The 19,208-nt window shown below is 34.1% G+C and overlaps 1 protein-coding gene across 3 annotated transcripts; it reads left to right on the top strand.

Moving 5' to 3' along the window:
• The first annotated feature begins 680 nt into the window (after window positions 1-680).
• LOC144975041 (uncharacterized) lies at window positions 681-17,721 on the top strand. 3 transcript variants are annotated; one of them, XM_078918714.1, is made up of 6 exons: window positions 704-866; window positions 8,848-8,891; window positions 9,066-9,255; window positions 12,131-12,391; window positions 13,829-14,026; window positions 16,004-17,721. In XM_078918714.1, the coding sequence occupies exons 3-6, from the start codon at window positions 9,109-9,111 to the stop codon at window positions 16,352-16,354; spliced, it is 957 nt and encodes a 318-aa protein (XP_078774840.1). In that variant the 5' UTR covers window positions 704-866; window positions 8,848-8,891; window positions 9,066-9,108; the 3' UTR covers window positions 16,355-17,721. The 3 variants fall into 3 exon arrangements, with proteins under 3 accessions (XP_078774838.1, XP_078774840.1, XP_078774841.1); XM_078918712.1 differs by lacking the exon at window positions 8,848-8,891 and having other exon boundaries at window positions 681-866; XM_078918715.1 differs by lacking the exons at window positions 704-866; window positions 8,848-8,891 and adding an exon at window positions 2,888-2,971.
• Window positions 17,722-19,208: the final 1,487 nt, after the last annotated feature.

Below are 19,208 nucleotides of genomic sequence, written 5' to 3' on the forward strand. Positions count from 1 at the left end.
AGATATATAGATAGATAGATAGATAGATAGATAGATAGATAGATAGATAGATAGATAGATAGATAGATAGATAGATAGATAGATAGATAAATGGATAAACAGATAGACAGACATGCAGATAAACGTATAGGCAGTACACGTTTCCCGTCCAACACCTTTCTGTAACACGTCATGTAGCACTCGTAGAATATTCATCACAACGTTTTGCTAAGTACACATTTACAACTGAGTCGAAGTTGGTTGATTAAAATTCTGAAAATTCAGAAGAAAAAAACCCATTCGAATTGGGTAATGTGTGTAAAGTGCACATTTTTCAGTAATTCCAAACGGACACTTATAAATGAAGGATTACATTTTTAATTTATTAATTGTAAATTGTAAAGATTCCATATTGGGTTTTATATGCTGGCAATTACACTGAGAATGACCCATAAATGAAGCCAAACACGGACTTAATTACTTAAATTCTCATTGCGCTCTACTGTGCGCGCAGGTAATTACTAGGCACGCCCGCTGCTTTCTACCCTCTTCATCGCGGCTGTGCCAGGTAGGCTACCATGCGAGAGCCACTTTTTCGGAACTCTTTAATGAGGAGGAATCCAAGTTCTAGTCCTTCCTATTTCTATGCTCTTTATCATCTTTCTCTTCCTTTAGGTATTTCTGCCGTTAGAATAGAAGGCATTCTAATTTGCAAGGTTTCTTCAGTGAAGGAGGAAGCTATGGCTTAGCTAGCCTGTTTATTATTGTTTTGTTTACTAAGGCTGAGGTTGACAGTTGATTGTCCCCGAACCAGAATTTAAATGATCTCTCTCTCTCTCTCTCTGTTTCTAAATAACGTTACAACCTTCAGATTCAAGTTCTACGCTGTAAGTAGCTAGATAGTCAACTTGAATTTATTAATACCTGGATACCTGGATACCTCTGTATAGAGCTTTTAGACTTGGTGTAGTCTCCTTCGCTCCTCCTCATCTATTAATGATTGGACCAATTTTTATAATTGAACTTGTTTCCTAGGGTGTTGCTTATCTCCAACTCTGCTTTGAATTTATTCAAATTTTTTGCTGATACTGTGGTTTCTTGTAGTTTATTCCAGTTATTTACAATTCTAGATGAAAAAAAGTTCCTTCTTTCATTTGTTTTAAAACGTTCTTTTTTCAGTTTCTTGCTGTTTCCTCGTGTCTGAATGTTCTTGTTTGGTTTAAGGAATCCTGCCTCTACCCTGTCTATTCCCTTTACTATTTTATATGTTTGGATCATATCTCCCCTTCTTCTCCTGTAATCTAAGGTCGGGAAATTTAATTCTTTCAATCTCTCACAGTATGTTTTGTCTTTCAGGTGTGTGATAAGTTTTGTTGCTCTCCTTTGCACTCTTTCCAAACAGTCTTTGTCTCCCTCAAACTTCGGATACCATATGCAGTTAGCATATTCCAGCTTTGATCTAACCATAGTCTTGTAGATGGTAGTCATGTGTTTTGTTTTCAGATTCTTGAAATTTCTTTTCACTATTCCGAGTGTTTTACTAGCCTTAGATTGAACATCTTTAATTTGCTTCTTGAAGTTTAGCTTCCTATCAATAAATACTCCTAGGTCTTTTTCCCCATTGGATTTCTGCAGGGGTTTTTCTTTCATTATATAGTTTGCTTCTCTGTTGTTTTTTCCTAGGTGAAGAACTGCACATTTATCTACATTGAACTCCATCTGCCATATTTCGGACCATTCTTCAAGCTTTTTCAAATCTTGTTGTAAGGTGTTTCTTTCTTCTTCTGTATTAGCTACTCCATAGAGCTTAGTATCATCGGCAAAGATTTTACATTTAGATGATAGATTGTCTGGCAAGTCATTGATATAAATCAGGAAGAGAACTGGTCCCAGTACACTTCCTTGTGGAACTCCACTTGTTACCAGTCTCTCTGTTGATGCTGTTCCATTCACTATCACTTTTTGTCTTCTATCTTTGAGGAAATCTCGGACCCATTTGACTGTCTGATCATTAATTTGATACTGTTCCAATTTCCTGATTAGGCGCCAGTGTGGAACTTTGTCAAATGCCTTTCTGAAGTCGAGGTATATGACATCTAAATTGTTGCCTAATTCCAGGTCTCTCGTCCAGTCATCCATTGTTTCAAGTAGGTTTGTTACTGTAGACCTTCCCGCCATGAAACCATGTTGATCTTTGCTGAATAGTTTGTTCTTGGTCATATGATCAACCATTTCTTCTCTAATCAGCTGTTCCATGAGCTTGCAGACGACAGATGTCAGGCTCACTGGTCTGTAGTTTTCTGGATTTTTTCTGTCTCCCTTCTTGAATATGGCTGTGATGTTAGCTTCTTTCCATTCCCTTGGTAGTCTTCCTTCTTTCATCGACTGGTTAAATATCTTGGTTAGGGGTTCTACTAGCTGCTCTGCTAAGTTTTTTAGGATGTAAGGATGAAGTTTGTCAGGTCCAGGTGATTTACTCTCCTTTAGGTTTTGTAGTCTCTTCATTACTCTCTCTTCAGTAATCGGCCATTGTGTAGTATCTATATTACTTGTTTTAGCAATATCTGGCAAGTTTTTCTGGTTCTCCACTGTAAAGACACTTGCAAAGAAGAGATTTAGCACCTCTGCCTTGTCTTCATCTTCAGATGCCCAAGTGCCATCTTCTTTTTTTATGTCACAGGTTCCCTGTCTTGTCTTCATTTTACTGTTTACATAACTCCAGAATACTTTAGGATTTTCTTTCGTTTCCTCTGCTATCTTGTTCTCATACTTTTGATGCGCTTGTCGGACTATTTTAGTAGTTGCGTTTCTCACTCTTTTGTATTTGTCCCAATCCTCTTCCTTTTTGCTTCTAGAGTATCTTCTATTTACTGCCTTCTTCTTCCGTAATGCCCCTCTCACTTCCTGCGTCATCCAAGGTTGATTTCTTCTCCCAACCCGGTTCCCTCTGCTTTTCGGGATGTTTTTCTCGAAGCATTGGTTAAGTACTCTGGTAAATCTACTCCAGTTGTTTCCTACGGTGTCCTCGATTAGTATTTCCTCCCATTTTATATTAAATTCCTATTGTTGAGGCGTAGACTCTTACTCTTCTTTAATCTTAATCTTATCGTGATGTGTGTAGTGTCGTAGGTCTCTGACTCTGACTCTGGGTATCTAGGACGAGGATAGACTACAGACCACACTTTCACTCAGTCACACAGTCCCGGAATATGAGTCAACTCTGATTCTGACGGCCTCAATCCCAGTGTAACCGCTAGTTAGTTACTGTACCTTGTAACTGTAAGGCTGTCATTATTCCCAGACGCCTGTCTGGGGATAATAAAAATTCGTTATCCCCAGACAGGTGTCTGGGGATAACCAATTTTTGTTATCCCCAGACACCTGTCTGAGGATACTATCCCCAGACGCATGTAGCAAGTGGGCAGAAAGATTTTATGCAAAATGCCAAACTAGGCGTGAAAAATACCAAATATTCTGGAAAAAATACTAGTGGTTGTGTCCCAAAACAGTTAATATATCAAGTGATATTTAACACAAGATGAAAGTAAATAGTGATCAAATGTCAAATCCAGCTCTTTAAAAAAAAAATATTTTAAAGCAAATGGATCAATGAAATTTCTTTTGTTACTTTGTACTGAAAACGTCAAACTGGCAATTCGACTTTTTATTTTCAACCAGGAAGAAAGTTGTTAATCATCAAATCTGTTCATAGTCCACCAACCATTTAAATTTTCATTACCAACCTACCTGTTAACTTTATTGATCATCTCTTGTTTCTATAATTTGCTCATTCTGGCCACAATTTTGGGGACGACCGGGAATAATTTTTATGTCGCAGACGAATTCCTAGGCCATGGTGTTGTTCGCCCCAAAGCCCAAAACCCACACCTGTTATTTTCCTGTCTGCTTCGCACAAGACAATACAATTTAGTATCACACGTCCACAAAACTAGATCCAACAACATATTTTTATTCGAATCAGAGATGAAAATAACTACCGTACCAAAACAAGGAAGCAAAAATGGTGGAAATATGTTTAGCTCATATATGAATTTAAAATATTCCGATAGCGGTGTGGATAGGCAGCTCAGTGGGTAAGGCCACCTTTCATTTTACTCCTTTTAGCTGCACAGATTCGACCCAGTCGCGACCGCCCCCCCCCCCCACTCATTTTGTTTTTTTTTTACTTTTCTTTCTTTCTTCCCAATTGATTTTCATTGTTTTCACTTTTGTTCCGAGTTCCGAGCAAGAGTTTTTTTTTAATCAGTTGAATTTTTTATTTCTCCGATAATATTATTTCATTATTTAATTTGCTCTAGATCTATTATTGTTTTTTGTTTTGTTTTGGTCAATGATAATAATAATAATAAAAATAATAATAATAATAATAATAATACTAATAATAATAATACTAATAATAATAATAATAATAATAATAATAATAATAATTGTAATATTTGTTATTATTATTACTATTACCATCATAATCATTATTATATTATTATCAATAATAGTATTATTTTTATTGTTAATACTCTTATTATCATACTATTACTATTATTATTATTATTATCATTATTATTATTATTATTATTATTATTATTATTATTATTATTATTATTATTATTATTATTATTATTATTATTATTATTATTTTTATTATTATTATTATTATTATTATTATTGTTATTATTATTATTATTATTATTGTTATTATTATTATCATTATTATTATTATTATTATTATTATTATTATTATTATTATTATTATTATTATTATTGTTAACACTATTCCCTGCTCCGAGGGAAATCTTTCTTTTTCTTTTTTTTTTTATATTTGACCTAAACCTTAGAGTTTTTTGTTTGCTAAACCTTTATGTAAATGTTCCGTTTCTGAGCATGAATTTCTTAAATTTTTTTTATTTTTAAAACAATTATTGTTTTTATTTTTAAAACAATTATTGTTTTTTTTTCTCCTCTATCTGACCATTTGGTCGCTCTCTGAATATTTCTGTTTGTTTGCTTTTTAATTATTTATTCTTTTTAGACACTATTTGAGATCGGAGTGGGGACGAATATATTTGCTAGAAACTAGAAAAAAACAAGAGAGAGAGAGAGAGAGAGAGAGAGAGAGAGAGAGAAGAGAGAGAGAGAGAGAGAGAGAGAGAGAGAGAGAGTTTAATAATAAAAAAAAAGAGGTGGGGGACGATGGATGGGACATTTATCCCTTTCAACGTTCTGTAAAAAGAAGACGGAATTTAAAAAAAAAAAAAAAAAAAAAAAAAAAAGTGACGTTACCAGGATTCGAACCCACAATGTCGATTATGGTCAAACTTCCAGGGCAGACAACTAAACCATTCGGCCATGACACCTACTTCGAAGTCGACGCATATTGTGTATATGTAGTAACAACTGATTTTAATGTTGGTTAATTTTATGTTTTTATAGATATTTTATTAACTTTCCTTATTTCTATGTGCATCTGGAAACATTCCATAATCTGGAATGTGGATAATTGTTTTAAAGAGCGGAGTTTCAAATATGCGTCTGGGGATAATAAAAATTCGTTATCCCCAGACAGGTGTCTGGGGATAACAAATTTTTATTATCCCCAGACAGGTGTCTGGGGATAATCACAGCGTAACTGTAACTCTAACAGGTAGTGAGTGATAGTGATAGGCCTTTAAAAACCATTTAATTTAGATTCTAGGATAAACTAGATATCATAAACGTTATGATGATTTTACTACTCAAAATTTACTATTACTATTGCAAAAAGCTCAAAATCTGTGACTGGGAATTTACCCCACTGGACAGCTTCTCAATAAGCTGACTACTGATTGAACCAGGACTTTAGTATGGAGAAAAGAGGGTTGGTCACTGACAGTGAAAATTAACATACAGCGCTGCCTTCAATCTTGATGAAATTTGAAAAAGACATAGATCTAGATGCCTTTTCTTTTATTTTCAGAGTGTTTGTTCAGACTCGACTCTCAATAACTGTGAAGGGAGGCCTACTGAAAGCTCATACAAAGGGAAACAGCTCAAATAATATTCCCTCAACTAACCCCAAGAAAAAAGAAAACCTAGTACCTTTCCTAGCACCTTTGCTAAGACTTATGACTAACCCTAATAGAAAAAATATTCTCCGATCTCGAGCTAACCCTAATAGAAAAAAAACAAAACCCTCGGACTGCTTTGCACTACCTTTCAATAGTTCACAAATCAAAATGGTGGCCGAGAATCAAAACAAGGGTCAAATAAGGAAATGTTAAACTTTCACAAATCTATCAAGGTTTGTTCTAGAGTTTTTAAAATGCTTCTATATGATGACAAATTGAATAAATAAACGTCTGACAAATGATCAACGGTGAAAATACAAATTGAAAGAATACTGGGGATGTAGGAGCTTTCGGAATGTCTCCCACTGTGAATATTTATTTAGAGTCAACTCTGGATAACCGTGTATTCAGAGCCAAGTATGGAGTTGGGTTCTCGCAAGAATTTTCCTTTTTATACCAGTTTGTTATAGTTACTTTGTTACTGGCAATTTTTTTGTCAGGTCAAAGTTCCAAGCCTCAAGACAGATATTTATCATATGCCATACCGTGAGGCCAAAGTACTGGTAGAAAAATATTTGGTTATATAAAAGTTATCAAAATTGAGATTAGACTTTAGATTCATAATCAGCGTTGAATTCTAATGTGGAAAAATAGCAAAAATACCTATGTATCATAATTTGTTTGGTTTAAAAAAAAAATATATATACCAAAAAAAAACAACAAAAATCACGAGCATCTCTCTCCTTTTTTTTTGGGGGGGGGAGGGGGGGTCAAAAATACTAAAATACAGCTCTGAGCCTTGTGATTATGGTTACGAGGAAACAAAAACGTCCATGCACAGATAGTTTCTAAAATCAAATGAATAATCAGTTCCTTTTACAAGTTTATATGATGAGTGTGTTTCTTCTGTCTCTGAAGTAGCCATTGTTTTTGTCTCTGCTTTTTCTCATTTAAAATGATGAAAATCATCAAGCTTGAGATTCTCTATTGTCTTCTGGCACTTTTCTACTCACTTCATATCTTGTTGTTACCAACATAAGTGCCTGCTCCACTCACTTTTCTGAATTAAAAATTCACCCCATACACCGGAGCATACTCAATGTCTCAATCGTTTCTATGTTATATGTTTGTGATGAGAATATTGGCTATTAAGCTTAACTGCTGGTCAAAATTACTTCGCGATGGTGGTGAACGAATCGGCGATCTCAAGAAGTGGGTGAGAGAGGGATCTAGAAATGACTTTGGGTTTGAAACGAATATTTTGTGTTCGTGGATAGCTCACACGGTAGAGCCACGCTCTCACCTGCCAGGCGGAGTTGTCGTACCAATAAGGTCGCAGGTTCGAACCCCACCACCGCCGCGAAAATTTTTTTTATTCTCTATTGTCTTCTGGCACTTTTCTACTCACTTCATATCTTGTTGTTACCAACATAAGTGCCTGCTCCACTCACTTTTCTGAATTAAAAATTCACCCCATACACCGGAGCATACTCAATGTCTCAATCGTTTCTATGTTATATGTTTGTGATGAGAATATTGGCTATTAAGCTTAACTGCTGGTCAAAATTACTTCGCGATGGTGGTGAACGAATCGGCGATCTCAAGAAGTGGGTGAGAGAGGGATCTAGAAATGACTTTGGGTTTGAAACGAATATTTTGTGTTCGTGGATAGCTCACACGGTAGAGCCACGCTCTCACCTGCCAGGCGGAGTTGTCGTACCAATAAGGTCACAGGTTCGAACCCCACCACCGCCGCGAAAATTTTTTTTATTCTCTATTGTCTTCTGGCACTTTTCTACTCACTTCATATCAAGCTTGAGACAACAACATATACACTACTGGGCGGTGCCATGCTAAATAAATAGGGAAAGCCTGTATCAAGTCTGTGTTGTGGATGGGCACTTTTTTAGCAGGCGATCCCATGGTCAGGACTTAAGGCCATGCCTCAAGGGAAACCTGTTTCATGGATGCCTCGCTTAAGAGAGAGAGAGAGAGAGAGAGAGATACAGAGAGAGAGAGAGAGAGAGAGAGAGAGAGAGAGAGAGTTGCATTGTGTCGTAGCCTTTGTGAAGTTAAAGCCTGAAACTGAAACTGACCTAAAGTAAATCAAGTCATAAAACAAGATAACGATCCGGGAAAAAAAAGGGGATTACTGTGTTTTATTCAAGAGCTCAACCAATGGAATCATTTATTTCATTGACCTCCACTAACTTCAACTCACTTTTCATTGTTTTAAACTGTGATCACTGTCTTGTAATGTGACATAACATTTTGAACATGTATAGCCATCTTGTGACCCAAATCAATCAGACTACAATGTGAAAGTATTTATCACAATAACTATGTTTACACACTAATTAAGGAATTGCATTGCGACACCTGACAACGCCATGCTTATTTTTCAAGCACCGGATAGCCATGGACTCAGGCTACAGTTTTACGAAGGGTATGCATATGCGTGTGTAAAGTGCTTTCCTTCCCCCCCACACACATCCTACCATGTTATCCTGTGTGGTGGTAAACGAGTAACAAGTGAGTGATATTCATTATTTTGCCAACAAAAAGGCATGAATCTACGAGACCAGGATGCGCAAACATTGAGTGAGATCATGTAGAAGGAACGAAATTGACATCACTCAGAGAGAGAGAGAGAGAGAGAGTTAATATAGTTACAGTAGGACGAGAAATGTGTTTTGTGTTTTGGGATATAGATATGATAGTACTGGCCACAATCTACTAAATTAACTGTAAGTAGTTTTTTTAAAAAGGATAGCTTTATTATCTGGTAATGCTTTCTCCCTAGCAGCGCAATATTAGGCAGTGACTGCTAAACATTGGCAATCAAAAGAGGTTAGTAACTATTTGCAGTCTATTTTATTGTGATTGTTTCACTGTTTATGTTAAAATTATTATTATTATTATTGACCATGCAGCATATTAGTGAGTTTTATTTCAAGTGTTGATTTATTCTATTTTAAAATGTCTTAAATTGTCATGTGTTTATTATAAAATGTCAATCCTCAGATTGTTTGATACGACAAAAGTATATTCTATTAAAAGAAGACAAATGTCTAAGAAAGACCGTCGACGAGTCCTTGCTCAGATCTGGGGAACTCCAACCAGTCATGAGATTGACATGGTAGATGAAGGAGACCAGATTGTTGTATTTTCCACATACAGAGGCATCATTGGTTGGTGGATGGAAATATTTAAGGTTTGTATTTTTCAGACTTACCATTTTTCTTGTCATATAATAATACATTTCAAGAAGTAATGTCATTGTGATCATTGGATGCATAGATGAGAATATCCTACTATTTAGAAATTAACTTCTTTAATGGAACTCATTATATTAGTATGTGGGAAAAACAAGGATCAGGCCTGTAAATCTTCTAACAATTGTCGGATTTCCCACAATACAACTTTGCTTGACAAATTCTGTCAAGGGTCAACGTTGAAAAAGAAGAAAAAGATAGGAGGAAAGAAAAAAATCTATTGTGTCAAAAGACAAAACAAACATAATGGAAAAACAAAGGAGTTTGTATTTTGTTGCCTCAAACAAAATCAGTTTTTATTCCGTTTCGAGTACTGACTTGAAAAAACAAACTGCTTTTATTCTGTCAAGTCAAAAACAAATCAAACCAGTTAGCTATTAATGCTGTGCTTGTTGGTAAATTATGCATAACATCTGCTAGCCAGATATAATGTACCAATGCACATATATAACTATGTGTACCCTTGAACGTTAATAGTCTGACTGATAGAATTTAGTGAGAACCAATAAAAATGGCTGGCTAAAATCAATAACAAGGAGCAGAGTGACGTCAATTTCGTTTCTTCTCATCTTGTCAATTATCGCCACTCATACACTCCGCAGGACGTGGCAACACCTGCACAATTTCGTTGCCGATGCTGTACGCATGTACCAGCTATGTCGATTACAGATTCCTCACTGACAATGTCTCCTTTAAAAAAGTATGAATTGTTCCCTTCCTTTCATTTTACAATTAGCTCAGACTGGGGACCAGCAATGTTACTCTCAAATAACAGACCTGCCAACCGGTACGATTAATCGTATTTTAGTACGATTTTTGGACTCAAATACGTGGATACGATTCCTTTAGTACGATTTTTGTTGTTGTAATATTTTGATCTTTTTTTTTTTCTTCTCAAGCATGAATGATGTTGAAAATGACATGTCATACATCAATTGTTGACCGTGTTTCTGAATGTTGCATCACAGTTAGTACTATTGTTATCATTTCAGTTAGTTATATGTTGCCGGTTTTCACCAATATTTTTCTCATTCCTTTTTGAGGATTTGCATAGAATTATGCATTTAAGCTTATTTTATACTTTAAATGGCCTCAGGCCACATTTAAGCTTTTACCACTTGTTAAATAGAAAATTTCAAGTGAAAATTAAATTTTAACTAACATCTTTGGCAATGAAGCTTTCAATTAAAAACTGTATTGCTGATAAGCTTAAACATAAATGGATTATTTCCCTTTATAACTACTAAAATGACTCTATTTTGTTTTTAAAATTTAATGATAAGATTTATTATTTTGTATGAGTGATTTTTATTTTTCATTACCAACTGGGCAGCTTTAGGAACAACATGGTTCAAAATGAATCCTCTAGAAGTATTAACTTGTCTGTGATATGTGTAAATTTCCCATCATTTGACCAACAGTATTAGTATTAGTATGTAGTAGTAGTATAGTAGTAATAGTGGTAGGAGTAGAAGTAGTAGAGGTAGTAGTAATAGTACTAGTCTAGTAGTCGTTGTAGGAATTGTTGTAGTTGTAGTAGGAGGAGGTGTAAATGCTATAAAAAGGGAGATAGAGAGAGAGACATGGATCATTTGATAACATAATGGAAATTATCTTGTCACTGCTGCAAATTGTCATCTCTATTAGATTGAAGACCACTCTCACAAATATCTATTAGATTGAAGACCACTCTCACAAATATTTTATCTCAAAACCTTCAACTGATTTACTGGGCTGTATATCACCATCACAACTTCATTTGGGACATCAGCATCATCATCTCATACCATCACCACCATTGCATCACCACGGTTACAACCACCATCACAGCATTGTCACTGCCACAACCACCATCACCACATCACTTCTTCCATCACCACCACCACTTGAGCACCATCGCTACAACCACCACCCTCTCTTCTTCAGGTACTAGCATCAATACTACCAACATATTTGGGGTCTTTTGGTCATTTCTTTGAGTGTTTCGAAACTGAGCCTTATACTGATTTAACATGGTCATTTAGTTTTAGTTTCTCGATAAACCGATAATTTTGTAATTACTAGTGATTGCTGCTAACGAATGTTTGAATGATGAAGATCGGAGTTTATTTTTGATTTGGGTTTGATGTTAGCTTGTATATAAATTTTTGTATTTTGCGCACTTTTATTTTCCACACATGCGGACAAAATACACTTTTTTTGCTAAAAAATACACTTTTTAGGATCATAGAATACACTTTTCATTCTGGGAAGGTTGGCAGGTCTGAAATAATTGTGTTTTCATCTGTAGCATAAAGAAAGGACCTGCTTATTTTATCATTCAAAAGTTGGGAAAAAAATGACATGATTTGACTTAGTCAATTGATGTGTCATATCTGTGTTGTGTTTGCTAAGCTGTATTTTTGTCTGGTTTGTTTATTTTCACTTGTTCAAAAAGTTCAATTTTTTCACCAGTTATTTACAGGCCTGAAGGATATATAATAATTATTTGCTCGTACAGAGTTCAAATTGGAACAACAAAATTTTGTATCTATTTGAATGGTTTACGGCTCATTCCCCCCCCCCCCCCCACCTCCCAATTGAAACTGATTTATTTTAATGATCCATCCTTGCAAGACAAATAATGGTGATATATTTGAGATGTGTCCAAGGTGGATACAATTTATTTTTAGCATGATTTTAATTTAGGTTTTACCTAAAAGAAGGAGAAAAGAAGGAAAGAAATTATAAAAATGAAATGTTAAATCTAATTTTTTTTTGGTTATCTGGTACATAATTTAAGATTAATGGCTTTTCTATTATTTACTAATCCAGACCTACTACCCTGGCATCAAATGTAAAGAGAAAGGAGACACTATCAAAATAAAACCTACGGAACATGTCACCATCAAGATGAACAAAACAACCAAACTGCTTCGAGTTAGTGGGAAATCTCATTGGCCCTGGTTTGTTGATACATTTGAAAGCTTATTGGAGATTGGCAACGGAGATGCCGTCACCCTTCCTAGTGACAGTGGCTCTGTGTCAGAAAATTCTGTAACGCGATATCTTAAGATTGATAAAAATGATGAGGAGGTAAATGCTTTTTGTTGATTATTTTTTTCCTTAGGATTGCAGGCCAAAAAGGCATATTGCTATTAAATGCAATTGCTCAATCATTTAAATGGTACCAGTGGCAGAGCAGTCAGTGTCTCGTCTTGTAACAAAGTCAAGTGATAATAAACTGTCATTGACCAGATTGGTCATATTTTAAGCAAAACTTTGGATTCTCCATTGCATCCTTGGATAAGGTATCTATACACATTACCTCACTTTACTTTGGTGTGAATGAGTACTGGACTATAAGCAGTAAATGATTTTGTAAAAGAGATTGAACAAAAAGGGTGCCTAAAAGGTGTGAAATATGCAAGGTATTAAATGATGATTTGGTTCTATTGTTGTGCATTGAGATGTTAAATCAGCAAGGTTTATAAATATGTATAAATGAACGTATTTGTTTCAATGATTCAAATTTGACTCTATTTTAACTCAGATTTTGAAAAATAATTTCTTGCATTCAATGTCCCTGGCAGGTTGTAGCTGTGTATTATTTGGTCCTAACACTGAATAATATGCTGTAGACAAGACAGTCAAAGGATGTCTCATGGTTTTGTAAATTGTTAAACTTTGTCAAAAATTATTCCATTAATTCAACCTTTACCCCGACGTATGTACGCTCACTTCTACAGTCCATCTTCCACACGAATAACTGTATGGCCAGTTCCTGAAATGTCCGATGTTAAAAAAAAAATGCCAATGCTGATTGCAAACAGAATTCTTAAAAGTTACCAAAAAGTCAAACAAACAAACAAATAAAAAACAAAACAAAGTAAAAAAGAACAATAAACAAATTGATTTTTATGTTCAAACTTTGTTTTTGGAATGATGCCAAACTTGTGTGGAACCTTTTATGGCTCAAAACAAAATTACAAATCTAAGGAACTGAATAGAACAATGCTGTGTTTGGAATTTTAGAATGATTGGTATAATTTTCCGTTTTTGTGTATAAAATTGTGTAGGATGTCAAACATTATGATTGTTCCTTTAACTTTATCATTTCAAATTCATGGCAAAGACTGTATTGACATAATAAGGTAGGAGAGTTTGAACATCATTCCAACAAGGATAGAGTAGTTCCTTTCAGATCATTGCCCTAAATTTTCGCATGAGCATGAGGAGAAAATTAAAAAAAAAAAAATTGATTTATTTTTCATTTTGTTTTCATCCCCTTAGAAATAAGACATTTTGCCTAAAAGCCAGGCTTGCCTTTCAGTGAAATGTGGCTCTTGGGTAGGATTTCAATTTTACTGTCTTTGATCATCGTCATTTTCAAGTTGGTGAATCACTTGCTAATTTTTCCTATTGCTATTCTTTGATCATTAAAAAAATTACAAAAACAATGAATAAATATTTCACTGAATTGCAGAAACGCATACAGAAAATTAACCATTTTGACGTATATATTCGTTACAGGTACAAGACTTACTGGACAGAATTCCAGAGGGTGGTGGGATAATGCACCATGAGTTTATCATGAGGTTGTGGAGAAGTTTGCTAGATGACTGGTTTGGTGTTGGAGCCAATGTCTACATAGTCACGCCAAGAATTGACACAGAAAGACTGTTCCAGGTGATGTTGTTGATGATCAGGAACAAAGGGACAGGATTTAAGGTGAGGATGAAAATATTGCTATTTTTAATACTTGGTGGATAGCCCATATGCATGAGTTATTGTGCTCTATGTTTTAGTAATAATCAAGTATTCGTAACAAGTTACTTATATAAAGTGTTACCAAGAAAAAAAAAGTAACTGCTGATTAAGCATCTATTAAACAAAAAAAAACACTAATCTAAAAACGAACTTGATATTATATAATAAAAACAATAAAAAAATATTATGTTTTAGAGATTTTACTCCTGATCTAAGTAATAAAACTTATGGAATTCTAACCAACCAATCCACCTGTAAAAAAATGTTCAGGATCAACCCTGATTAGTTACATCCACGGAGCAGATGGACGTGGTTGAGAAGGGATTTGGGGCCAAGTAGTATATGTGATGGACAGTAGTGGTAGAATAAAGGATCTGTCCTCTTCCATGCCACTATCTCATCACTACTGATCGTTACCCTCAAACCTGGAGCCTCTCCCATAAAAAGAATAAATAAACAAAAGCAAAAAAAAAAAAAACGACTTAAAACTCAAGAACAGCAGCAACAACAAAAATCTAAACAGCTTCTTTTCAATCTTTCTTCATCATATAATGTAATATAAGTAAAGAAGGGAGAGCTTTGATGATTTATGACTTGGAGAGTGACTTAAGTGGTGTCAACTGTATTTCTTTCTTCTCATTTGATCTCGGATTCCTCAACTTTATATAAAGTACTCTCTTGGAGTCAGGCCCATGGAGCCAGAGTTTATCCCAGTTTCTATGGCGTGAAATAGACCATAGTAATTGCTTTTACCATTTGAATAGGAAGCTAGTCTATTGCAAAGTACTTTCCACCAGATTTAACAGACCTAGCTACCCAATCACTGCTGGGTTGACAGGGAGTTGGAAAAAAATCTCGACTCAAGTCGGGATCGATCTTGGTAAAGTGAGTGCTCTACCAACTGGACGCACCTTTAAATGAGGAGTATGCTAAAAACATTTACTATAGATTTAAATACTTATTTGTTTTACATATGGAAGGGCTATACCCAAAACCTTCATTTTATATATCAGTTAGTCACACAAAAAAACGTGTCGCTCTTTGTTAGCTTGTATCTCCTAGACTCTTCATTTGATTTCTTTCAAATTCAAAACACAAATAAAACAAATCCTTATACTTAGACTGTCAAAATTTTATGAATATGAATTGAGGAACAAAAAAGATACAGTGATTTTTCAAAACCGTCTTCAGAAATACAATATCAGAAAAGTATGACGCAAAATAGCAAACATTAATTATGTCACCATAAACATTATTTTCATCATAATTCACCTCATCAAGAAATCGTCTCTATGTAGCACACTCACTTATCTATTTTGGTCCAATGATTACATTTAAGTGATCAATAGCACAGCTGTTAAGATCAGCTGTATCGTTGTATGTTAGTGTTCAATGGCACTGATTTGAATTGAATCATTTTTATCCTATTGAGGTCTTAGAGGCTTTATGTAAGTTTATTTAAAACATAATTATAAAAGAAAATATTTTTAAAAAGTTAATGTGAATATGTAATTTTCTGTCATTTTTTAATATCTTACATTAGCTTGGCAATTTTTTATTAGAAAACAGTCTTATTCATCCCAATCAGTTCCCTAATCTCTTACTGAAACCAATAGACCAGAATTCTATATTTTTCAGCTTTAAGTTTCCTATAGGATTTTTATCTGGAATAGATATCAAGAAGATGGAGATCAAATGTTGTAGTTGTAGTGCATGATTTCAACAGCATAAGATGAACCGCATTAACACTATGGATATTGTGGTTTTCTTTGTGCTTTAATTCCATGTTTTAGTAAATTTCTTTGTTTAAAGTGAAAATATATAAATAAAACTCCCTTTATTTATCCCTCAAGGGGGAATTTTTCTTTTAGGTCTATTCCAACAATAATTTTATCCCTTGCTTCCTTTTCACTTCACTATTATCTTCCTTCAATTCAGGTTACACTCATGACACCAGTTAAACAAGATGGGGATCGATTTGACAAAATTATGGAGAAGACACGTCGACGAATCAAAGAAGTAAAGGGGTCACAAGACTCACGGCTAGTGTCGGATGTCAAGTTGCAATGGGTTGTAGACAGTTTGAACATAAAGCATGCTGATTTCTCCACCAACTTTATTGCAGCTCACAAAGATGAGGAGGGGGAGGTGCTTACAACAACTGCCCACTTTCACAAAGCTCATTTTCATCATCAATTAAAGGATAATGTATGTTACAGTAGACTCACTGCTCACGACTTGAGGAAGAATTACTTATTACCCCTGGATATTGGAAATAATGTTTTCTGATAGTGGCATAATGATAGTATGACCAATGGCAGTAGACCTAATTTACATTATTCTGTTTTTGGAAGATTTTTCAAAATACAGTCCTCACATTTTATTTTACACTTGGTTATGTTGTTTTTTTTTTTTCATTTTTCCAACATTTATTCTTCAAAGATCCTCATTTGTGGTGTCAGAGAGAGGCCTTGCCTTTCAAAAATTAAAAAAAAGATATTACTACAAAACATGTAAGGACTTCACAAGTTTGCTTTAGAGAAAACAAAGTGGAAAAAAATTGGGTAAATAGAGGTAGATTGTAGGTTGATTATCTGTGATTTAAAAAATGATAACTTGTGGACAATTAGAACCCTGGAGTGGAATTCTGAAAAATAAAACAACTGTCTGTGTCATATATGAATGCTTCTATTTTATTGGTGAGTGATCTCTTGACTATAAATATGTCGACATTGTTGTCGTAAAGCAACCTGTGTTATTTATCTGTTTTGATGATAATGAAAAATGCTATTTTCTGATTGGGAGAATGATAAGCAGCTTTGTGCCACTGAAATCTAGGACCTTAACACTTCCTCTTCATATGTCTATAAGATAAAATGATCCCCAACTTACCAGTAAATTAGAAACAAAATAAAAAGTCAATTGTAACAATTAGGGAAAAAATAGTAAATCAGATATTTTCCGTGTTCAAAACCATTTATGAGCAGCAAAAAACATTAAAATGAAAATGGGTTATAAATGCCATGGATTTCCCAGATAAGAGACATAAACGTTTCTATTTTACCATCTGGTGATGAGACTTTATAAAGTACAGTGCAGCCCACTTATAAAGACATCAAATTTTACTGACATCCTCTCTAAAGGGACATGAAGTCCAAGTCCCAAGTTTTTTGAAAAAAAAAGCCCACTATAACGACATACATTTTAGTAAAACCCTGTATAGCGACATCAATATTTTGGCAATCGACAGGCAAGGTGAAATTTCTTGTTCAATGGAAGCGTTTGTCAACCAATGGAATCGCATAGTCGTAGCTAATTAAAGGGCTTGATTGGCCTAAGCTATTGATAGCCTTACAATCAAGAGGACTTGTGGATTTTTATGTACATGTTGCTATTCACAGATTAATTAGTCTTCACTTTTGTTATTGCTTGATGAAGGCTCAATTGTTTGAATAAGTGTTCTAAGTAACAACATTCCAGCATTCATGTCTTATGTTTTACTATTATGTGTTGGCGCTTTAATTTTAAGGTGTCGCAGTATTCCTTTGAACTTAATTTGTTCTCATTCCAATTTTACTCTATAACGGTTGGATACAGGAATATGCCATTATTTTCTGTCCTTTTTTCCCACCTATCTTATAACAAAAAAACAAAAATAAGCCTTTACAAAACCATGTGTGTTTAGACAAGTGAATTGTACAAAGAGTGCCTTAACATTGAACTGGTTGCTATAGCTAGAATTTACAATTATTACCAATGTAACCAGTCCTTTTGAGGACTAATAATAAATAGGTTACATATTGAATCATAATGTGGCATAACTAATTTAGTAGCAGGATGTATAGGCAGATTCTTAGGATTGCAAAAAAAATCAGTGTCGCTGTTAAGGGGTTAATAACACCTGCGTGACCAGCACCAGCGTCCTCGTTACATCACAGTTTTGCTCCCTATATGGTCTTTGACCATGCTCATTGCTCTTTTGACTTTGTTACAAGATGAGTTACGGCACTAACTTGTCAGCAATTCATATATATAATATAGCAAAGGTCATTTGATCGAAAGTAATCATTTTTAGAAAATACATTGTTTATTATTTGTTTTGTTTTGTTGCTTTTAAACATTTAATTGTGTTGGATTTATTACAGTTTTATTTTGTTAATAGTTTATTTCTCCAGGGTCAAAACTTTTGTTTATTTTTGAGTTTTAAAAGTCAATGTTTGTGATTTTATTTTTTCTTCTCTTTTAATTGTCATACCAAGTTAATAAAACAGTGGCCTGAACTTTGGTAATTTGTACGTGAAGGAAATGTTACAGGGTCTAATGATTATAAATATGTTGCTTTTGTGTCAACATTTGAACACAAGTGAATTTATTTGATTTTGTTATTTTTGGTAAGACATATATATATATATAATATATATATATATATATATATATATATATATATATATATATATATATATATATATATATATATATATATATATATATATAATATATATATATGAGGTCCCACACCAACACAATGCAACGAATCAAGTGTTATTCCTTGTCACACATTTGCATCCCTCATTTTGTTTCTTCTTATTATTATGATACTGAATGAACTCTCAGATTATTCGATTAACTTAATTCTCAATTCTTAATACATAGCTAAGGTTTAATCAAAGAGGGTAACAGAAGTGGACGTGTAAGCTGTTATTCATGTTCTTCTTACTCAGTGAGTAGTAAGTGAGCTTATAGAATAACAGAAAACTTCAACTTTGGTGTCAAGTATGGTTTATCTTCATTAAATTGATATAATATGTGGATATTGAACGTCCTTATGAATTCCAATTGTTCACATGAGAAAAAGTATAAAATCTTTGTTGACTTCGACAGAGATCAAACTGCAATGGCACCGTCATAAACATTTATCTTTAGGCTATTGAAAATTTGGGAGATAGCATGCTGAAATTAGTAGGTTCTTTTCTGTTAAGAAATGGAAATGGTAAAATAAAAGGCTTCCTTGACAACTTACTGGAAGTTTGGCAGAATGAGGTCATACTCATTATGAACTAAAATGGTTGGTTGTATAATATGGATAAATAAATGGCTGAAATGACTTTGAAAATGTCTATTTTTTCTCAAAATGATATCAGTT

This window comes from Berghia stephanieae, chromosome 6, assembly GCF_034508935.2.
Source record: "Berghia stephanieae isolate SIO BIC M18660-M18661 chromosome 6, UCSD_Bste_1.3, whole genome shotgun sequence".
NCBI classification, from domain to species: domain Eukaryota; kingdom Metazoa; phylum Mollusca; class Gastropoda; order Nudibranchia; family Aeolidiidae; genus Berghia; species Berghia stephanieae.

Coding starts and splice junctions, on each gene's coding strand:
- LOC144975041 (XM_078918712.1), top strand. CDS start 9,109: ATGTCTAAGAAAGACCGTCGACGAGTCCTTGCTCAGATCTGGGGAACT. Junction 9,256..12,130: donor GGTGGATGGAAATATTTAAG/GTTTGTATTTTT, acceptor TTACTAATCCAG/ACCTACTACCCTGGCATCAA. Junction 14,027..16,003: donor ACAAAGGGACAGGATTTAAG/GTGAGGATGAAA, acceptor CCTTCAATTCAG/GTTACACTCATGACACCAGT.